Source organism: Mobula hypostoma, chromosome 29, assembly GCF_963921235.1.
Source record: "Mobula hypostoma chromosome 29, sMobHyp1.1, whole genome shotgun sequence".
Lineage (NCBI taxonomy): Eukaryota > Metazoa > Chordata > Chondrichthyes > Myliobatiformes > Myliobatidae > Mobula > Mobula hypostoma.
In genome coordinates, this window is record NC_086125.1 from 469900 (window position 1) to 488620 (window position 18721).

The 18721-nt window shown below is 41.9% G+C and overlaps 1 protein-coding gene across 1 annotated transcript in view; it reads right to left on the reverse strand.

Annotated features, from left to right (window-relative positions):
* Positions 1 to 9981: 9981 nt before the first annotated feature.
* LOC134339485 (weak toxin CM-9a-like) overlaps positions 9982 to 18721 on the reverse strand; it is a 44598-nt gene continuing 35858 nt past the window's right edge. The window contains exon 4 of the mRNA XM_063036037.1: positions 9982 to 10343. Within this exon, the coding sequence (XP_062892107.1) occupies positions 10231 to 10343 (113 nt within the window). The 3' untranslated portion in view covers positions 9982 to 10230. The remainder of the gene's footprint in view (positions 10344 to 18721) is intronic.

Below are 18721 nucleotides of genomic sequence, written 5' to 3' on the forward strand. Positions count from 1 at the left end.
ACAGATGATACAAAGATTGGTGGAGGAGCAGGTAGTGTTGAGGAAACAGGTAGGATGCAAAAGAACATAGATTAGGAGAATGAGCAAGAAAGTGGCAAATGAAATACAATGTTGGGAAATGAATGGTCATACACTTTGGTAGTATAAATAAATGTGTGGACTATTTTCTAAACGGGGAGAAAATCCAGGAATCTGAGATGCAGAGGGATTTGGGTGTCCTTGTGCAGAACACCCTGAAGGTTAACTTGCAGGTTGAGTCAGTTGTGAGGAAGGCAAATGCCATGTTTGCATTCATTTCAAGAGGGCTAGAATACAAGAACAAAGATGTGATGCTGAGGCTTTGTAAGGCATTGGCGAGGCCTCACCTTGAGTATTGTAAACAGTTTTGGGCCCCTCAATTAAGAAAAGATGTAATGGCTTTGGAGAGGATCCAGAGGAGGTTCACAAGGATGATTTTCAGGAATGAAAGGGTTATCATATGAGGAACGTTTGATGGCTCCTGATCTGTATTTGCTGGAATTCAGAAGAATGAGGAGGGATCTCATTGAAACCTTTCAAATGTTGAAAGGCCTAGACAGAGTAGATGTGGAAAGGATATTTCCCATGGTGGGAGAGTCTAGGACAAGAGAGCACAGCCTCAGGATAGAGGGGCACCCTTTCAAAACAGAGATGCGGAGAAATTCCTTTCGCTAAAGGGTGGTGAATTTCTGGAATTTGTTGCCACATGCAGCTGTGGAGGTCAGGTCGTTTGGTGTATTTAAGGCAGAGCTTGATAGGTTCTTGATTGGACATGGCATTAAAGGTTATAGGGAGAAAGCTGGGAATTGTGGTTGAGGAAATAGAAAAAAAATCATCCATGATTCAATGGCAGAGCAGACTCGATGGCCAGATGGCCTAATTCAGATCCTATGTCTTACGTTCTTATGGTGTTACGGTCTCCTAAATCCTTGTGCTCCACAGATTTCTTGTATTTTCTCTCCATTTAGAAAATAGTCAACCCTTTCATTTCTTCTACCAAAGTGCATGACTATCCACTTCCCGATGCTGTATTCCACCTGCCACTTTTTGCCCATTCTCCTAATCTGGCTGAGTCCTTCTCTATTTCCTAAAACTATCTGTTCCTCCACCTATCTTACATTCATCTGTAAACTTTGCAACAAAGCCATCAATTCCATCCTCCAATCATTGACATATAACCTATAAAAAATTGGTCTCAACACAGACCTCTGTGGAACACCGCTAGTCACTGACAGCCAATGAGAAAAGGCTCCCTTTATTGCCACACTTTGCCTCCTGCCAATCAGCTATTGCTTTACCCATGCTAGAATCTTTCCTGTAATATCATGGGTTCGTACCTTGTTAAGCAGCCTCTTCTGTGGCACCTTGTCAAAATCCAAGTATACAACGCTAACCAATTCTCATTTGCCTATTCTGGTGTTATTTATTCAAAGATTTCAAACAGGTTTGTCAGGCATGATTTCCCCTTGAGGAAACCATGGTAACTATGGCCTATTTTATCATGTGTTTGAAGTACCCCAAAACCACATCCTTAACAATCGACTCCAACATTTTTCTAATCACTGAGGTCAGCCTAACAGGCCTATAATTTCCTTTCTACTGCCTCTCTCCCTTCTTGAAGGGTGGAGTGACATTTGCAATTTTCCAGTCTTTTGGAACCATTCCAGAATCTAGTGTTTCTTGAATCATCATTACTAATGCCTCCACAATCTCTACAGCCACCTCTTTCAGAACCCTGTGTTCTATACCATCTGGTCCAGGTGACTTATCTACCTTTAGACATTTTGGTTTCCTAAGAATCTGCTTCCTAGTACCTGTAAAGGTAACTTGACACACTTCATGCTCCCTGATGCCTGGAACTTCTACCATACTGCTAGTGTCTTTCACAGTGAAAACTGATGCAAAATACTTATTCAGTTCATCCACTATTTTATAGCCCCCTTTACTACCTCTTCAGCATCATTTTTCAGTGGTCCAATATCCAGTCTCACTTCTCTTTTACAGTTCATGTATCTGAAGAAACTTTTGGTATCCTCTTTAATATTATTGGCTAGCTTACTTTCGTATTCCATCTTTGCCTCCTTAATGATTTTTAGTTGCCTTCTGTGGTTTTCAAAAGCTTCCCTATCCTCTAACTTACCATTAATTTTTGCTCCATTATATTCCCTCTCTTTGACTTTTATGCTGACTTTGACTTCTCTTGTTAGCCACGGTTTTGTCATCTTGCCTTTAGAATACTTCTTCCTCTTGGAATGTACTTTTCCCGTGCCTTCCGAATTGCTTCCCGTGATTCCAGCCATTGCTGCTCTGTTGTCATCCCTGCCAGTGTTCCTTAACAATCCATTCTGGCCAACTCCTTTCTCAAGCCTCTGTGATTTCCTTTATTCCACTGTAATACTGATACATCTGACTTCAGCTTCTCCTTCTCAAATTTCAGCATGAATTCGATCATATAATGATCACTTTCCCCTAAGGTTTCTTTTACCTTAAGCTCTCTACTCAATTGTGGTTCATCTCACAACACCAAATCGCGAATACTTGATCCCCTAGTGGGCTCAACCACAAGCTGCTCTAAAAAACATCCCTTAGGCATTCTTGAAGATCCCCCTCTTGAAATCCTGCACCAACCTGACTTTACCAATCTACCTGCATATCGAAATCCCCCATGACTATTGTAACTTTGCCCTTTGCCATGTATTTTCTATCTCTCATTGTAACTTGTAGACCATATCCTTACTACTGTTTGTGGGGCGGGGGGGGGGGGGTTCTGTGTACAATGCCCATCAGGATCTTTTAACCTTTGCAGTCCTTTATCTCTATCCACAACAATTCAACACCTTCTGACTGTGTGTCACCTCTTTCTTTTGATTTAATTTCATTTATTACCAACAGAGCCACACCACCTCCTCTGCCATTCTGCCTAACCTCTCGATACAATATGCATCCTTGGACATTAAGTTTCCAGGTATAATTTTGTTCCAGCCATGATTCAGTGCTGCCTACAACATCATGCTTGCCAATCTGTAACTGTGTTACAAGTTTATTGACCTTATTCTGTATACTGCACGGAATAAAATATAATACCTTTAGTCCTGTATTTACACTTTCCGATTTTGTCCACCTTTTATGTTGTAACTCATCCTGTTAACTGCAATTTTGCCCTATCATCAACCTCTCCTTGCTAGGAGTCTCACTATGAACTGCCTTTGTTGGTAAACCAACCACCTTATCTCTTATCTTCAGCACTGTCACAGCATTTCCCATGCCAAATTAGTTTAAACTAGTCAAGGACCCCCACTATCTAAGACATACTCACTTTTTACTGCTACTATCAAGAAGGAGATACAGAAGCCTTCGTCCCATACCAACAGGTTCAGGAACAGTTATTACCCATTAGCCACCAGGCTCCTGGACTATTGTGGATAACTTCATCACCCACCCACCCACCCAACCCCCCTCCACCAGCTGAAGTGATTCCACAACATATGGGCTCATTTTAATGGACTCTACAACTGATATTATCAGTATTTATTATTTATTTATTTGTATTCTTTTCTTGCTTTTTGTATTTGTACAATTTGTTTTACGCATGTTTTTTTTGTATGTTGTTGTGAGCAGACATTCATTGATTCTAAAGAAGTGTGTATGAAAGGTTAAAAAAAACTAGGCAATGATATGAATCTGGAAGATTATAAGGCTAGCAGGAAGGAGCTTCAGAATGAAATGAGGAGAGGCAGAAGGGGCAATGGGAAGGCCTTGGTGGACAGGATTAAGGAAAGCCCCAAGGCATTCTACATTATGTGAAGAGCAAGAGGATAAGACATGAGAGAATAGCACCAATCAAGTGTGACAATGGAAAAGTGTGTATGGATCTGGAGGAAATAGCGGAGGTACGGAATGAATACTTTGCTTCAGTATTCGCTATGGAAAAGGATCTTGGCGATTGTAGGGATGACTTGCAGTGGACTGAAAAACTTGAGAATGTAGATATTAAGAAACAGGAGGTGCTGGAGATTTTGGAAAGCATCAAGTTAGATAAGTCACTGGGACCAGACATGATGTACCCCAGGCTACTGTGGAAAGCGAGGGAGGAGATTGCTGAGCTTCTAGCAATGATCTTTGCATCATCAATGAGGACGGGAGAGGTTCCGGATGATTGAAGGGTTGTGGATGTTGTTCCCTATTCAAGGAAAGGAGTAAGGATAGCCCAGGAAATTATAGGCCAGTGAGTCTTAATTCAGTGGTTGGTAAGTTGATAGAGAAGATTCTGAGAAGCAGGATTTATGAACATTTGGAGAGGCGTAATATGATTAGGAATAGTCAGCATGGCTTTGTCAAAGCAGGTTGTGCCTTACGAGCCTGATTGAATTTTTTGAGGATGTGACTATACTTTATACTTTATTGTCGCCAAACAATTGGTACTAGAACGTACAATCATCACAGCGATATTTGATTCTGCACTTCCTACTCTCTGGATTACAAATACTAAAAATATTAAAAATAGTAAAAATTAGTAAATATTAAAAAAATAAATTATAAATCATAAATAGAAAATAGAAAAATGGAAAGTAAGGTAGTGCAAAAAAACCAAGAGGCAGGTCCGGATATTTGGAGGGTACGACCCAGATCCGGGTCAGGATCCATTCAGCAGTCTTATCACAGTTGGAAAGAAGCTGTTCCCAAATCTGGCCGTATGAGTCTTCAAGCACATTGATGAAGGTAGAGCCATAGATGTAGTGAATATGGATTTAAGCAAGGCATTTGTTAAGGTACCCCATGCAGGGCTTATTGAAAAAGTAAGGAGGCATGGGATCTAGGGGGGCATTGCTTTGTTGATCCAAAACTAGTTTGCCCACAGAAGGCAAAGAATGGTTGTAGTCAGGTCATATTCTGCATGGAGGCCGGTGACCAGTGGTGTCCTCAGGGATCTGTTCTGGGACCCCTACTCTTTGTGATTTTTATAAATCCCTGGATGATGAAGTGGAGGGATGGGTTAGTAAATTTGCTGATGACACAAACGTTGGGTGTATTGTGGATAGTGTGGAGGGCTGTCAAAGTTTACAACAGGACATTGATAGGATGCAAAACTGGGCTGAGAAGTGGCAGATGGAGTTCAACACAGATAAGTTGAGGTCGTTCATTTTGATAGGTCAAATATGATAGGAGAATATAGAATTGATGGTAAGACTCTTGGCAGTGTGGAGGATCAGAGGGGTCTTGGGGTCTGAGTCCATAGGACACTCAAAGCTGCTATGTAGGTTGACTCTGTGGTTAAGAAGGCATACGGTGCACTGGCTTTCATCAATCATGGGATTGAGTTTAAGAGCCGAGAGGTAATGTTGCAGCTATATAGAACCCTGGTCAAACCCCACTTGGAGTACTGTGCTTATTTCTGGTTGCCTCACTATAGGAAGGACGTAGAAAGTGTGCAGAGGAGATTTACAAGGATGTTGCCTGGATTGGGGAGCATGCCTTATGAGAATAGGTTGAGTAAACTCGGCCCATTCTCCTTGGAGTGACGGAGGATGAAAGGTGACTTGATAGAGGTGTACAGGATAATGAGAGGCATTCTTCATGTGGATAGTCAGAGGCTTCTCCCCAGGGCTGAATTGGTTAGCATGAGAGGGCATAGTTTTAAGGTGCTTGGAAGTACGTACAAAGGAGATGTCAGGGGTAAGTTTTTTATGCAAGGAGTGGTGAGTGCGTGGAATGGGCTGCCGGCGCCGGTGGTGGAGGCAGAAACGATAGGGTCTTTTAAGAGACTCCTGGATGGCTACATGGAGCTTAGAAGAATAGAGGGCTATGGGTAAAGCCTTGGTAATTCTAAGGTAAAGACATGTTCGGCACAGCTTTGCGGGCTGAAAGGCCTGTATTGTGCTGTATGTTTTCCATGTTTCTATGTTTCTTTGTATTCACTGTGAGTTCCCGCAAGAAAATAAACCTCAGGATAGTATATGGTGAAACATATGTACTTTGAGAATACATTACTTTGAATTTTAAACTTTGCAGTGAACCAATGGTTCCGAATCAACAGCCAGAAGATCCTGTGTCTGTTACTTAAAGCAAGAATTTCCTGCCAAGGGGCCGCAGGAACGTTCATCCTTTCGGAGGCATCTCCTGAGAGACAGGTGTTGTGGGCCAGGATACAGAGACTGTCTGTCCTGTGAGGAGCAGTGATCCATGTCGCTCCTGGCACTGCTCCCCGTGCTACCTGTCACTCACCTGAGCAATTGCCGCTTTTAATTGTTTCTTTCTTTTGAGGCAGTTTACCGATCTGTTAAAAATTACCTCAGTCAACGAACAGGTGGAGTGGCAACTTTCTGAAAGTATGTTTAACTAGCACGGGAATAAATTTGGAAGTGATATATTCTTGGACATGAACCAGACCCATTTCTTCGTCTCAGAGATATTCAGATCCCATTGAATATACTTGTCCCAACTTAAATCTTAGTTCCTTATTGGCAAAGGCAGTGCAGTTATCCAAACATCACAACTCAGGATTCAGTAGAGGACTGAAAGTTCACTCTGAAACACATGATGGTCTGCGTGAACGTAATCAAAATATAGAGATATTGTGAGGAAGGAAGGTGGAGTGGGAGAGGGAGGGGTTCCGAAGGAGAGCAAGCGGGAGGAAAAGAGGAGGGTGGGAGAAGGGGAGAGGAGACCCTAATGCGAGGGAACGGGGATGGGGGGTGAATGTACGAGGCGGTGAGGGGAAGGGAGAAAGGGGGAGGAAGATGGGAAGAGGGAGTGGGGGAATTGGGGCGAAGGATAGAGTTCGGGATGAGAAGGGGGAGAGAGGAAGAGAGGGAGACAGAGTGGGAGGGAAGAGCGAGCAAAGGAATGGGACGGGAGCAGGAGTGAGGGTAGGGACGGGGAGGGGCAGGGGAGAGAGTGGGAGAGATAGGGAGGGATGTGGAGAGGGGTAGAGAGTGGGAGGGGAGAGAGAGAGGTAAGATAGAGACCGGTAGTGAGAGACAGGAAGAGAGAGGGAGCCCCTAGGTGCTGTTGGCTGGAGTGAACTGAGACAATGAACAGTGCAGTTGGGTATGAAAACTTAATTGCAAGAAGTAGGTAACAATACTTCAAAATAAAATGAAGGCTTGGAGACAAAAGATCTTTTTTGAGTTTCGATGCATTGTTCCAAAAATAAATATCATTTATAAATGTTTAAATACTTGAATAACTTCTGTGAAGAACCCCTCGAAAGATTATTCACCTGTTTAACTAATCAGCTCCCCTTATCTAGTGGAACCCTGGCTCAACTATTACCCCAAAGGGAATTACCCCCCCCATTGCATTCCACACACACACACACACACACACACACAGACACACACACACACACACAGACACACACACACACACACACACACACACGCACACACACACAAACCGATAGAACTAGTTTGCGAATATTGTGTGTTTTGCTTCTTTTTAAGTCAGGGCACCTTGAGCTGTGAGTATTTATTCGTCTTCGTGCGAGTAAGAGCAGAGAAAACTCAATAACATTAATTCTGTTAGACCATAAGACCATAATGCATAACAGTAGAATTAGAATGCTCGTCCCATCAAGCCCATTCCGCCATAATATCGCAGCTTACTTATCATCCCCCTCAACCTCCATCCTCGGAGGGAGAGAGAGGAAAGAAAATCTGGTGTTTGATTAGTCGACTTATTCCCTGGGGATTCCATTGAATTTATCACAAAATTTTGCAATTATGTTTGATTGTGCAATCCCTCATAGAAGTGGCTAAGTAGTTCTTCAAGTCTGAGAAAATATTTCCAATTGATGACTGGAAGTAAGAATGCAAGGCCTTAAAGACCAGGAGAAGGATTAGAGCAAGGGTTCCCAACCATTTTATGCCATGGACCCCTACTATTAACCGAGGGGTTGTCTACCCCAGGTTGGAAACACCTGGATTACAGCCTGATGCTTTTCGAACCTGCTCTATCATTCAATGACATGCTAACATCCCCTGCTCCATTCTCCGACTGGCTGACCATATCCATTGACCACCCCACCCCCAACCAATTTACGTACCAAAATTCTATCTGCCTCAGCTTTGAATGCAGTTTTATGGAAAATCAGTTTGTTTTCTAATTTCCCAGCAATAATTCACGGTTCTCAGTTGTAGGGATTTTAGCCATTTGCAACTGATTCGCTTCAAATGGGAGATCTGAAACTATGAAATTATTCTGAATGTAAGCAAGTATCTCCATGTGGCATTCGCATTATGCCCAGCACATTGCCTCAAGATTGTCTTTAATATTTCAACTTACTCCCCAAACTACGATTAACATTAACTCCCGATAAAAGCGGAAAATGCTGGCGACACCCAGAAAGTGGTGCAGCATCTGAATTATATTGGAATTGTATTAGAGGTTAAGGTGGAAACAGTGTATTATCTCAGAGAAAAGGCCAAGAATTTGCTCAAATATTTTACAACTATTTTTACATAAGACATGGGAACAGCATTAGGCCATTTAGCCCATCGTGTCTGATCTGCCATTCAATAATGGCTTATTCCTTTTGTCCCTTCCTTAGCCCCACTCCCCGGCCTTTTCCCCTTAACCTGTGATGCCATGTCCAATCAAGAGTCCATCAATTTCTGCCTTTAATACACCCAACAACCTGGCCTCCACACCTGCCTGTGGTAACAAATTCCACAAATTGACTACCCTCTGGCTAAAGAAATCTCTCCGCATCTCCATTTTTATGGACCTCCCGCCACTATCCCGAGGCTGTGCACTCTTGTTTCAGACTCACCCCTGCATGGGAAACATCCTTTCCACATTTACTCTGTCTGGGTCTTTCAACATTCGTAAGGTTTCAATGAGATCCCCCTTCATCCTTCTGAATTCCAGCCAGTACAGACCCAGAGATATCAAACGTTCCTCGTATGATAATCCTTTAATTCCCAGAATTATCCATGTGAACCTCCTCTGAATCTTCTCCAAAGTCAGGACATCTTTTCTTAGATGAGGAGCCCAAAACTGTTCACAATACTCAAGGTGAGGCCTCACCAGTGCCTTATAAAGCCTCAGCATCACATCCCTGCTCTTGTATTCTCGACCTCCTGAAATGAATGCTAACATTGCCTTTGCCTTCCTCTACCTGCAAGTTAACATTTAAGGTGTTCTGCACAAGGACTCCTATGTCCCTTTGCATCTCAGATTTTTGAATTTTCCTCCTGTTTAGAAAATAGTCTGCATATTTATTTCTACTATCAAAGTGCATGACTATGCATTTTCCAACATTGTATTTCATTTGCCACTTTCTTGCCCATTCTCCTAATCTGTCTAAGTCCTTCTGCAGCATACCTGTTACCTCAACACTAGCACATGAGGCTGTTAGTTCAAAGTGTGATTGCAGAAACAAAAAATGACCAGGGAAGATTGTGGGGAATATGGCATGAATACCAGGGGTTGATATAGGTTAGCATAATTGGGTGCTTGAAATGATTACTAGAAGTGATTGCGTGCATTGTCTGGGTTTGCTCACCTCCCACATCCCTCCTGAAAATTACACTTTAATTATTGAATATTTAGTTGCCGTAGTCCTTATGCACCTGCCGAGAAAGGTGCACCGGTGGGCGGCTTCGTGCCTTTGAGCACCAAGAGTTCATCAACTGCTGGAATGAGAATGGAGGGGCGGCAGTTGTCTCAAATTCTACTGAACATATTATCCTATGTGCATGGACTGACAAATAGGATCGCTGCAAGTTAAAGTGCTAAAATCCCATTGAAAACTATAAAACAATTAGACTCCTTTCCCAAGGAGAAAGAACAATTGAATTAGACGTTGGGAAAATTCTGCTACCAAGGTGGACCTTTCCTTTGTACTATGTGTTTTGGTCGTTGGACTCCTCATGCCCACAGCGCTGGTAGCAATATTGCAGTCTGAACTCTTTTTTTTTCTCCACTCAAGGATCTCAGAGCTCTAACGCATTCTGCACAATATATTTTATTAGCAATTTTACTGTCTGTATGTAGCACTGATATAAATGTCTAATGTTTCTGATAGATTCATAAAACTAGCATTAAAAGATATTTGGAGAGGATTCCAGATACCTATTTTATTCCATCACCCTGATCAACAATAATGAATGTCAAAACCATCGGTGAATCAGAAAGTTGCATTAATGAAGAATGTGCAGGAGAGCAGCGCGTACGTGAGCCCTTTGCCGGGTCTCATCGCAGTTGGGGGGGTCAATTGCAACGATCCGTGTCACAGCACTCGTACTGAAATCGTGTTTCATTTTCCGTTTTATCGATGATGTCACACTCCAGAGTTTGGGCGCAGTTCCGGACATATCGATTGGCTGCGAACGGAGAAAAATGCATAGTTAGTGAAAAACTATGGGAGGTAGGCAGGGCGAACGTATGGCTTTCTGGAATGAGGTGTGAAGAAGAATGTAATTTCATAAAGGGATGTAAATAAATGGAAATTTGGTGGAGATAGTGGAGTTTCTGGGTACTGTTGGGGTGATGACCTACCTGGGGGAAGTATCAGCGGCCATGCCTCTGGCACTGAGTCTGGCCTTGTGGCTCAGATGGGTAGGGATCTGACTAGTATGGAAGCACTAACTGGGGACTCTATAGTCAGGAGGACAGATAGGCAATTTTGTGGACGGGAAAATGAAACACGGATGGTAGTTTGCCTCCCAAGTGCCAGGGTCCGAGATGTTTCTGGAAGTTTGCACAATATCCTGAAAAGGGAGGGTAAGCAGCCAGAAGTCGTGGTACATATTGGTACAATGACATAGAAAGAAAAAGAGAGAAGGGCCTGATAAAAGAATACAGGGATAGGAATGAAGCTGAGAAGCAAGACCTCAAAGGTAGTAATCTCCGTACTGTTGCCTATGCCAGGTGACAATGAGTATAGGAATAGAATAGGGTGTCAGCTAAATGCGTGGCTGAAGAATTGGAACGGAGGCAGGAATTCAGATTTCTGGACAATAGGGAATTCTTCTGGGGCAGGTAGGACCTGTACAAAAGGGACAGGTTGCACTTGAATGGGGGGAGGGCAATATTCTTGCAGGCATATTTACTAGAACTGTCGGGAGTGGTTTAAACTAATATGGCAGGGGAATGGGAACTAGGATGATAGAGCTGAGAGTCAGCCAGCATGTTTACAAGTAGATGATGGATGTAATATGAACGTAAGGAATGACAAGCCAATGGCACAATTAGAGATTGGTCAGTATGATGTGAATATCACTGAGTCATGGCTGAAAGAGGGCTATAGTTGGGAGCTTAACGTCAAAGGATATACTTTGATTTGAAAGGACAGGCAGGAAGGCATAGACAGTGTTGGTAAGAGATGGAATTACATCTTTAGAAAGAGGAGACATTGGTCAGAGAATGTTGATTCTTTGTGGGTGGAGCTAATAAATTACAAGGGCAAAATACATGGGAATCATATAGTAAATAAGATATGGGGTTGAGATTGTAAAGGGAGCTGGAAAAGGCATGAAATAAGGGTAATGATACAATTGTAATGGGGGCTTCAATATGCAAGGGGATTGGGAAAATCAGGTTGGTGTCAAATCGCAAGAGAGGGAATTTGTTGAATGCCCATGAGATAGCTTTTTGGGACAGCATGTGCTTGACACTACTTGGGGAAATGCTATCTTAGATTGGGTGTTGTGTAATAACCCCAATCTTATTAGGCAGCTTAATTTAAAGGAACCCTTTGGAGGTAGTGATCATATTATGAATTAATTTATACTGCAAATTGAGTGGGAGAAGCATAAGTCACATGTATCAGTATCACAGTGGAATAAAGAGAATTACAGAAGCATGAGAGAGGATCTTGCCCTGATGAATTGGAGGAGGATACTGGAGGGGATGAGGGCAGAGCAGAGATGGATGAAGTTTCTGGGAATAGTTCACAAGGCACTGGATAGATATCTCCCACATAGGAAGAAATTCTCAAATGACAGGGGTGGACAACCGTGGCTGACACAGAAGGTTAAAGACTGCATAAAGGCGAAGGGAAGAACATATAATGTAGCAAAAGTGAGTGGGAAGTTGGATGATTGGGAAGTTTTTAAAATAGCAACTAAAAAATCTGTAAGAGGGGAAAAGATGAAATATAAGGACAGACTAGACAATATACAAAGCAAGATAACAAAAGTTATTTTCAGTTATATAAAGAGCAAAAGGGAGGTGAGAGTTGATATTGGACCACTGGAAAATTATGCTGGTGAGGTAGTAATGGGGGACAAATAAGTGACAGATGAATTTAACGAGAAATTTGCATTTGTCTTCACTGTGGAAGACACTAGCAGTGTGCCAGAGGTCTGTGACTGTCAGGGAACAGGAGTGAGTGCCATTGCTGTTACAAAGGAAAAAGTGCCAGGCAAACTCAAAGGTCTTAAGGTGGATAAGCCACTTGGGCCAGATGGACTATATCCCAGAGTCCTGAGAGAGGTTGCTGAAGAGATAATAGATGAATTGGTCATGATTCTTCAAGATTCATTTGATTCTGGCATGGTCCTGGATGACTAGAAGATTGCAAATGTCACTCCACTCTAAGAAGGGAGGAAGGCAAAATAAAGGAAATTATAGGCCAGTTACCCTAACCTCAGTGGTTGGGAAAGTATTGGAGTCCATTATTAAGGATGAGGTTCCAGGGTACTTGGAGACCAATGATAAAATAAGTGAAAGTCAGCATAGTTTCTGTAAAGGGAAGTCTTGCCTGAAAAATCTGCTAGAGTTCCTCGAGGAAGTAACAAGCAGGGTGGAGAAAGGAGAAGCAGTGGATGTCATTTACTTGGATTTTCAGAAGGCATTTGATAAGGTGCCTCACATGAGGCTGCTTAACAAGATTAAATCCTATGGCATTACAGGAAAGATACTGGCATGGATAGCAGAATAGCTGAGAAGCAGGACACAGCAAATAGGAATAAAAGGGGCCTTTTCTGCTTGATTGCCAGTGACTAGTGGTGTTCCTCAGGGGTCAGTATTGGGACCACTACTTTTCACATTGTTTGCGATGATTTAGATAATGGAATTAATGGCTTTGTGGCAAGATTATATGTATGTGGAGTGGTAGGTGGTGCTGAGGAAGTAATGTGATTGCAGCAGGACTTTGACAAATTGGAAAAATGGGGGAAAATAGTGGCAGATGGAATAGGGTGTTGGGAAATGTATGTTGATGGATTTCGGTAAAAAGAACAATAGTGCCGACTATTATTAAAATGAGGAGAAGGTTCAAACATCAGGGCAGCAGAGGGAGTTAAGAATCCTCGTGTAAGACTCCTAGAAGGCTAACTTACAGGTTGAGTCCGTGGTAAAGAAGGCAAATGCAATGTTCGGATTTATTTCAAAGGGAATAGAACATGAAAGCAAGGAGAAAATGCTGAGGCTTTATGAGACACTAATCAGGCTGCACTTGGAGTATTGTCAACAGTTCTGGGCCCCATATCTCAGTAAGGGTATGCTGTCATTGGAGAAAGTCCAGAGGAGGTTCACAAGGCTGATTCTGGGAATGAAGGGGTTAACATGTGAGGAGCATTTGGCAGTTTTGGGCCTGTATTCATTGGAATTTAGAAGAATGCTTGGGGATCTCATTGAAAAGTACTGAATGTTGAAAGGACTAGATAGGGTGGATGTGGAGAGGATGTTTCCTATGGTGGGGATATCCAGAACTAGAGGGCACAGCTTCAAAACTGAGGGGTGAACTTTTAGAACAGAGGCAAGGACATTTTTTTTTCCCAGAGAGTAGTGAATCTGTGGATTGCTCTGCCACGGACTGTGGTGGAGGCCAAGTACGTGTGTATACTTAAGGCGGAAGTTAATCATTTCCTGATCAGTCAGGGCATCAAAGGATATGGTGAGAAGGCAGGTGTATGGAGTTGAGTGGCATGCAGATCAGCCGTGATAAAATGGTGGAGCAGACCTGATTGACTGAATGGTCTAATTGTGCTCCTAAGTCTTATGGTTTTATGGTCTAATGGTTTTAAATCCTTGAACCAGTGCTTGTAATCTTACTTTAGGTTGTGCTTGAAACTAATGAATAATTAAAATCCAGGGTGGGGTGGCAGTGGGGTGGGATTGTGAGGGTGGTGGGGAAGAAAAACTTGAAATAATTCATATTACCAGAAAACAAAATATATCAGGTAAATAATAAAACTAAAAGTTGATCAGTCCCCTGGTGTAAACAATGTATCCAATAACCTTGAAAGAAACATTGGATGCCATCTTCCAAAATCGATTTGATTCTGAAAAGTGATAGATTCAGGGGGACGTGTCCTGGGGAGTATTGAAATTGCAAAAAAATAATAAACCCGAAAATAATGGCACTACTGTTCAAGGTAGTTAAAGGTCAGTTTGCTAGATTAGAAATGTTGGGTTCTGTAGTAAGGAAGCAAGGGTAAGACATGGAAAATCACAATGAGTTCAAAAAGGTCGAAGGCGTTTTAATGGAAAAACATGATTGGAAAATGTATTAGCAATGTGATGATGTAAGGAAAAGGGAGAAACAGTAGTTGTGGTTTATTTAGGATTCAAGAAGACAGTTCAGAGAATGTCATGTTAACGGTTGCCACACAAATTAAGTTATCATTAGTTGTGGTTCACACGTAGACTCACACAAAGGGTTGGCTAATAGTCAGAAGCTGGGATGAATATTTTATCTTCAGGTGGTAAAACCATAGCTAATGAAATCAATAATTAGGTATTAAGAAAATAAAAAATAACAAATATAGACAGTAAAAAGAATTATAAAGTTAATTACCAATGAACAAAAGTTATTTAACAAACGTGACAATATTTGTTATATATTTTCCAACAAGCAGGGTGGCAAAAGAGGTGGAGGCATGGCACTGTTGATCAGGGATAGTGTCCTGGCTGCAGAAAAGGAAGAAGTCATGGAAGGGTTGTCTACGCACTCTCTGTGTGTGGAAGTTAGGAACAAGAAGGGGTCAAGAACTCTACTGAGTGTTTTTTATAGACCACCCAATAGTAACAGGGACATCGAGGAGCAGATAGGGAGACAGATTCTGGAAAGGAGTAATAATAACAGGGTTGTTGTGGTGGGAGATTTTAATTTCCCAAATATTGACTGGCATCTCCCTAGAGTGAAGGGTTTAGATCGTTTTGTTAGGTGTGTTCAGGAATGTTTCCTGACGCAATATGTAGATAAATCTACAAGAGGAGAGGCTTGTACTTGATCTGGTATTGGGAAATGAACCTGGTCAGCTGTCAGGTCTCTCAGTGGGAGAGCATTTTGGAGATAGTGATCACAATTCCATCTCCTTTACCATAGCATTGGTGAGGGATTGGAACAGGCAAGTTAGGGAAATGTTTAATTGGAGTAGGGAAATATGAGATTATCAGGCAGGAACTTGGAAGCATAAATTGGAAACAGATGTTGTGAGGGAAATGTACGGAAGAAATGTGGCAAATGTTTAGGGGATATTTGCGTGGGGTTCTGCGTAGGTACGTTTCAAAGAGACAGGGAAAGGATGGTAAGGTACAGGAACCATGGTGTACAAAGGCTGTTGTAAATCTAGTCAAGACAAAAAGAAGGAGCGTACGAAAGGTTCAAAAAACTAGGTAATCGTTGAGATCTAGAAGATTATAATGCTATCAGAAAGGAGCTTAAGAATGAAATTAGCCACCTTAACTTATATGTATTGGTCTTGTAGAAAGCTAGATAACTTTTGGAGAGATGTTTTTAAAACACTATCAAAAGTCTTGGATCTGGGTATACAACCTCACTTGATTATGGCAATTTTTGGGATTATCTCATCAGAAACAGGAAATATTCCTGTTTCCACTCAACATATGATAGCCTTTTCAACCTTACTGGCTAGGAGAGCCATTTTATTGAAGTGGAAGGACTCTAATCCACCTACGGTCTTTTATTGGCTCTCCTCCATTATGTCCTGTTTAAGTTTAGAGAAAATAAGAAGTCGGACATTTAATACATCCTTTAAATTTGAGCAAATATCGCAACCTTTTATCCAATATTTTCATTTAATTTGATTTATTACTCTTTCAATCTTTTTTTTTTCAAAGTTTTAGATTTGATCAGAAAGACTTTCTTTTTTTGGTTGTATCCTCAAAATGGACTGCCCAGTCCTTTTTTTTTTGTTTTATTATAGTGTACTGGGGCTTTTTTTCTCTCTTTTCATTCAGAATCCAATGTTCTTTCCTTTCCTTTCATAAACTGGTAAAAGGAGAGTTGTTATTTTCATTTTTTTTATTATTATATACTTCATAGTAGCTTAACAATGTCTATGATTTTGACAATGTTTGTCTTAATCTTGGTTTATATTGTTACTGATATATATATTTGAACTAATTTTCCTCTTGACTGTATTTATGCTTTTTTAAAAAATCAATAAAAAGATTAATAAAGAAAGAAAGAATGAAATTAGGAGAGCCAGAAGGGGCCATGTGAAGGCCTTGGTGTACAGGATTAAGGAAAACCCCATGGCATCTACAAGTATGTGAAGAACAAGAGGATAAGATGTGAGACTAGGACCAATCAAGTGTGACAGTGGAAAAGTGTGTATGGAACCAGAGGAGACAGCAGAGGTACTTAATGATTACTTTGCTTCAGTATTCACTTCGGAAAAGGATCTTGGCAATTGTAGGGATGATTTGCAGTGGACTGAAAAGCTTGAGCATGTAGATATTAAGGAAAAGGATATGCTGGAGCTTTTGGAAAGCATCAAATTGGGTAAGTCACCAGGACCGGACGGGATGTACCTCAGGCTACTGTGGGAAGCGAGGGAGGAAATTGCTTAGCCTTTGGTGATGATCTTTGCATCATCAATGAGGACGGGAGAGGCTCCGGAGGATTGAAGGATTGTGGATGTTGTTCCCTTATTCAAGAAAGGGAGTACAGATAGCCCAGGAAATTATAGACCAGTAAGTCTTACTTCAGTGGTTGGTAAGTTCATTGAGAAGATCCTGAGAGGCAGGATTTATGAATATTTAGAGAGGCATAATGTGATTAGGAATTGTCAGCGTGGCTTTGTCAAAGGCAGGTTGTGCCTTACGAGCCTGATTGAATTTTCTGAGGATGTGACTAAACACATTGATGAAGGTAGGACCGTAGATGTAGTGTATATGGATTTCAGCAAGGCATTTGATAAGGTACCCCATATAAGGCTTATTAAGAAAGTAAGCAGGCATGGGATCCAAAGGGACATTGCTTTGTAGATCCAGAACTGGCTTGCCCACAGTAGGCAAAGAGTGGTTGTAGACAGGTCATATTCTGCATGGAGGTCAGTGACCAGTGGTGTGCCTCAGGGATCCGTTCTGGGACCCCTTCTCTTCGTGATTTTTATAGATGATCTGGATGCGGAAGTGGAGGGATGGGTTAGTAAATTTGCTGATGACACAAAGGTTGGGGGTGTCGTGGATAGTGTGGAGGGCTGTCAGAGGTTACAGTGGGACATTGACATGATGCAAGACTGGGCTGAGAAGTGACAGATGGAGTTCAACCCAGATAAGTGTAAGGTGGTTAATTTTGGTAGGTCAAATATGATGGCAAAATATAGCTTTAATGATAAAACTCTTGGCAGTGTGGAAGATCAGAGGGATCTTGGGGTCGGAGTCCATAGGACAGTCAAAGCTGCTACACAGGTTGCCTCTGTGGTTAAGAAGGCATATGATGCATCGACCTTCATCAATCGTGGGATTGAGTTTAAGAGCCGAGAGGTAATGTTGCAGCTATATAGGATCCTGGCCAGACCCCACTTGGAGTACTGTGCTCAGTTCTGGTCGCCTCAGTACAAGAAGGATGTGGAAACCATAGAAAGGGTGCAGAGGAGATTTACAAGGATGTTGCCTGGATTGGGGAGCATGCCTTATGAGAATAGGTTGAGTGAACTCGGCCTTTTCTCCTTGGAGCGATGGAGGATGGGATGTGACCTGATAGAGGTGTAGAAGATGATGAGGGGCATTGATCATGTGGATAGTCAAAAGCTTTTTCCCAGGGCTGAAATGGCTAGCATGAGCGGGCATAGTTTTAAGGTGCTTGGAAGTAAATACAGAGGAGATGTGATGCTGAGGCTTTATAAGCCACAGTTGAGGCCTCACCTTAAGTATTATGTACAGTTTTGGACTGGTCATCTGTCAAAAATATGCTGGTATTGGAGAAAGCTCAGAAGAAGCTCAGAAGGATGTTTCCAGAAATGAAAGGATTATCATGCGAGGAACGTTTGATGGTCTGGGTCTGTACATGCTGTAATTTAGAATGATGAGGGTGGATTTCATTGAAACTTTTTGAATATTGAAAGGCCTAGACAGAGTAGATGTTAAAAGGATGTTTTCTATGGTGGGGGAGTCTAGGTCAAGAGGGTACAGCCTTGGGTTAGAGGAGCGTCCATTTAAAACAGACATGCGCAGAAATTTCTTTAGCCAGAGGGTGATGAACTTGTGGAATTTGTTACCACAGGTAACTGTGGAAGCTAGGTCACTGGTGCATTTAAGGCAGCGTTTGATAGGTTTGTGATTGGATGTGGCATCAATGGTTCTGGGGAGTGGGGCTGAGGATAGGGGAAAAAAAAGGATCAGCCATGATTGAATGGCAAAGCAGACTCGATGGGCCAAATGGTCTAATTCTGCTCCTTTATCTTATGGTCTTAATTAATTTTAAAGGGAATTAGTCCCCTGCTGTAGATGATTTACACCCACACGTTCTCAGAGAATTAAGGAAGTATGGCATGACTGCACA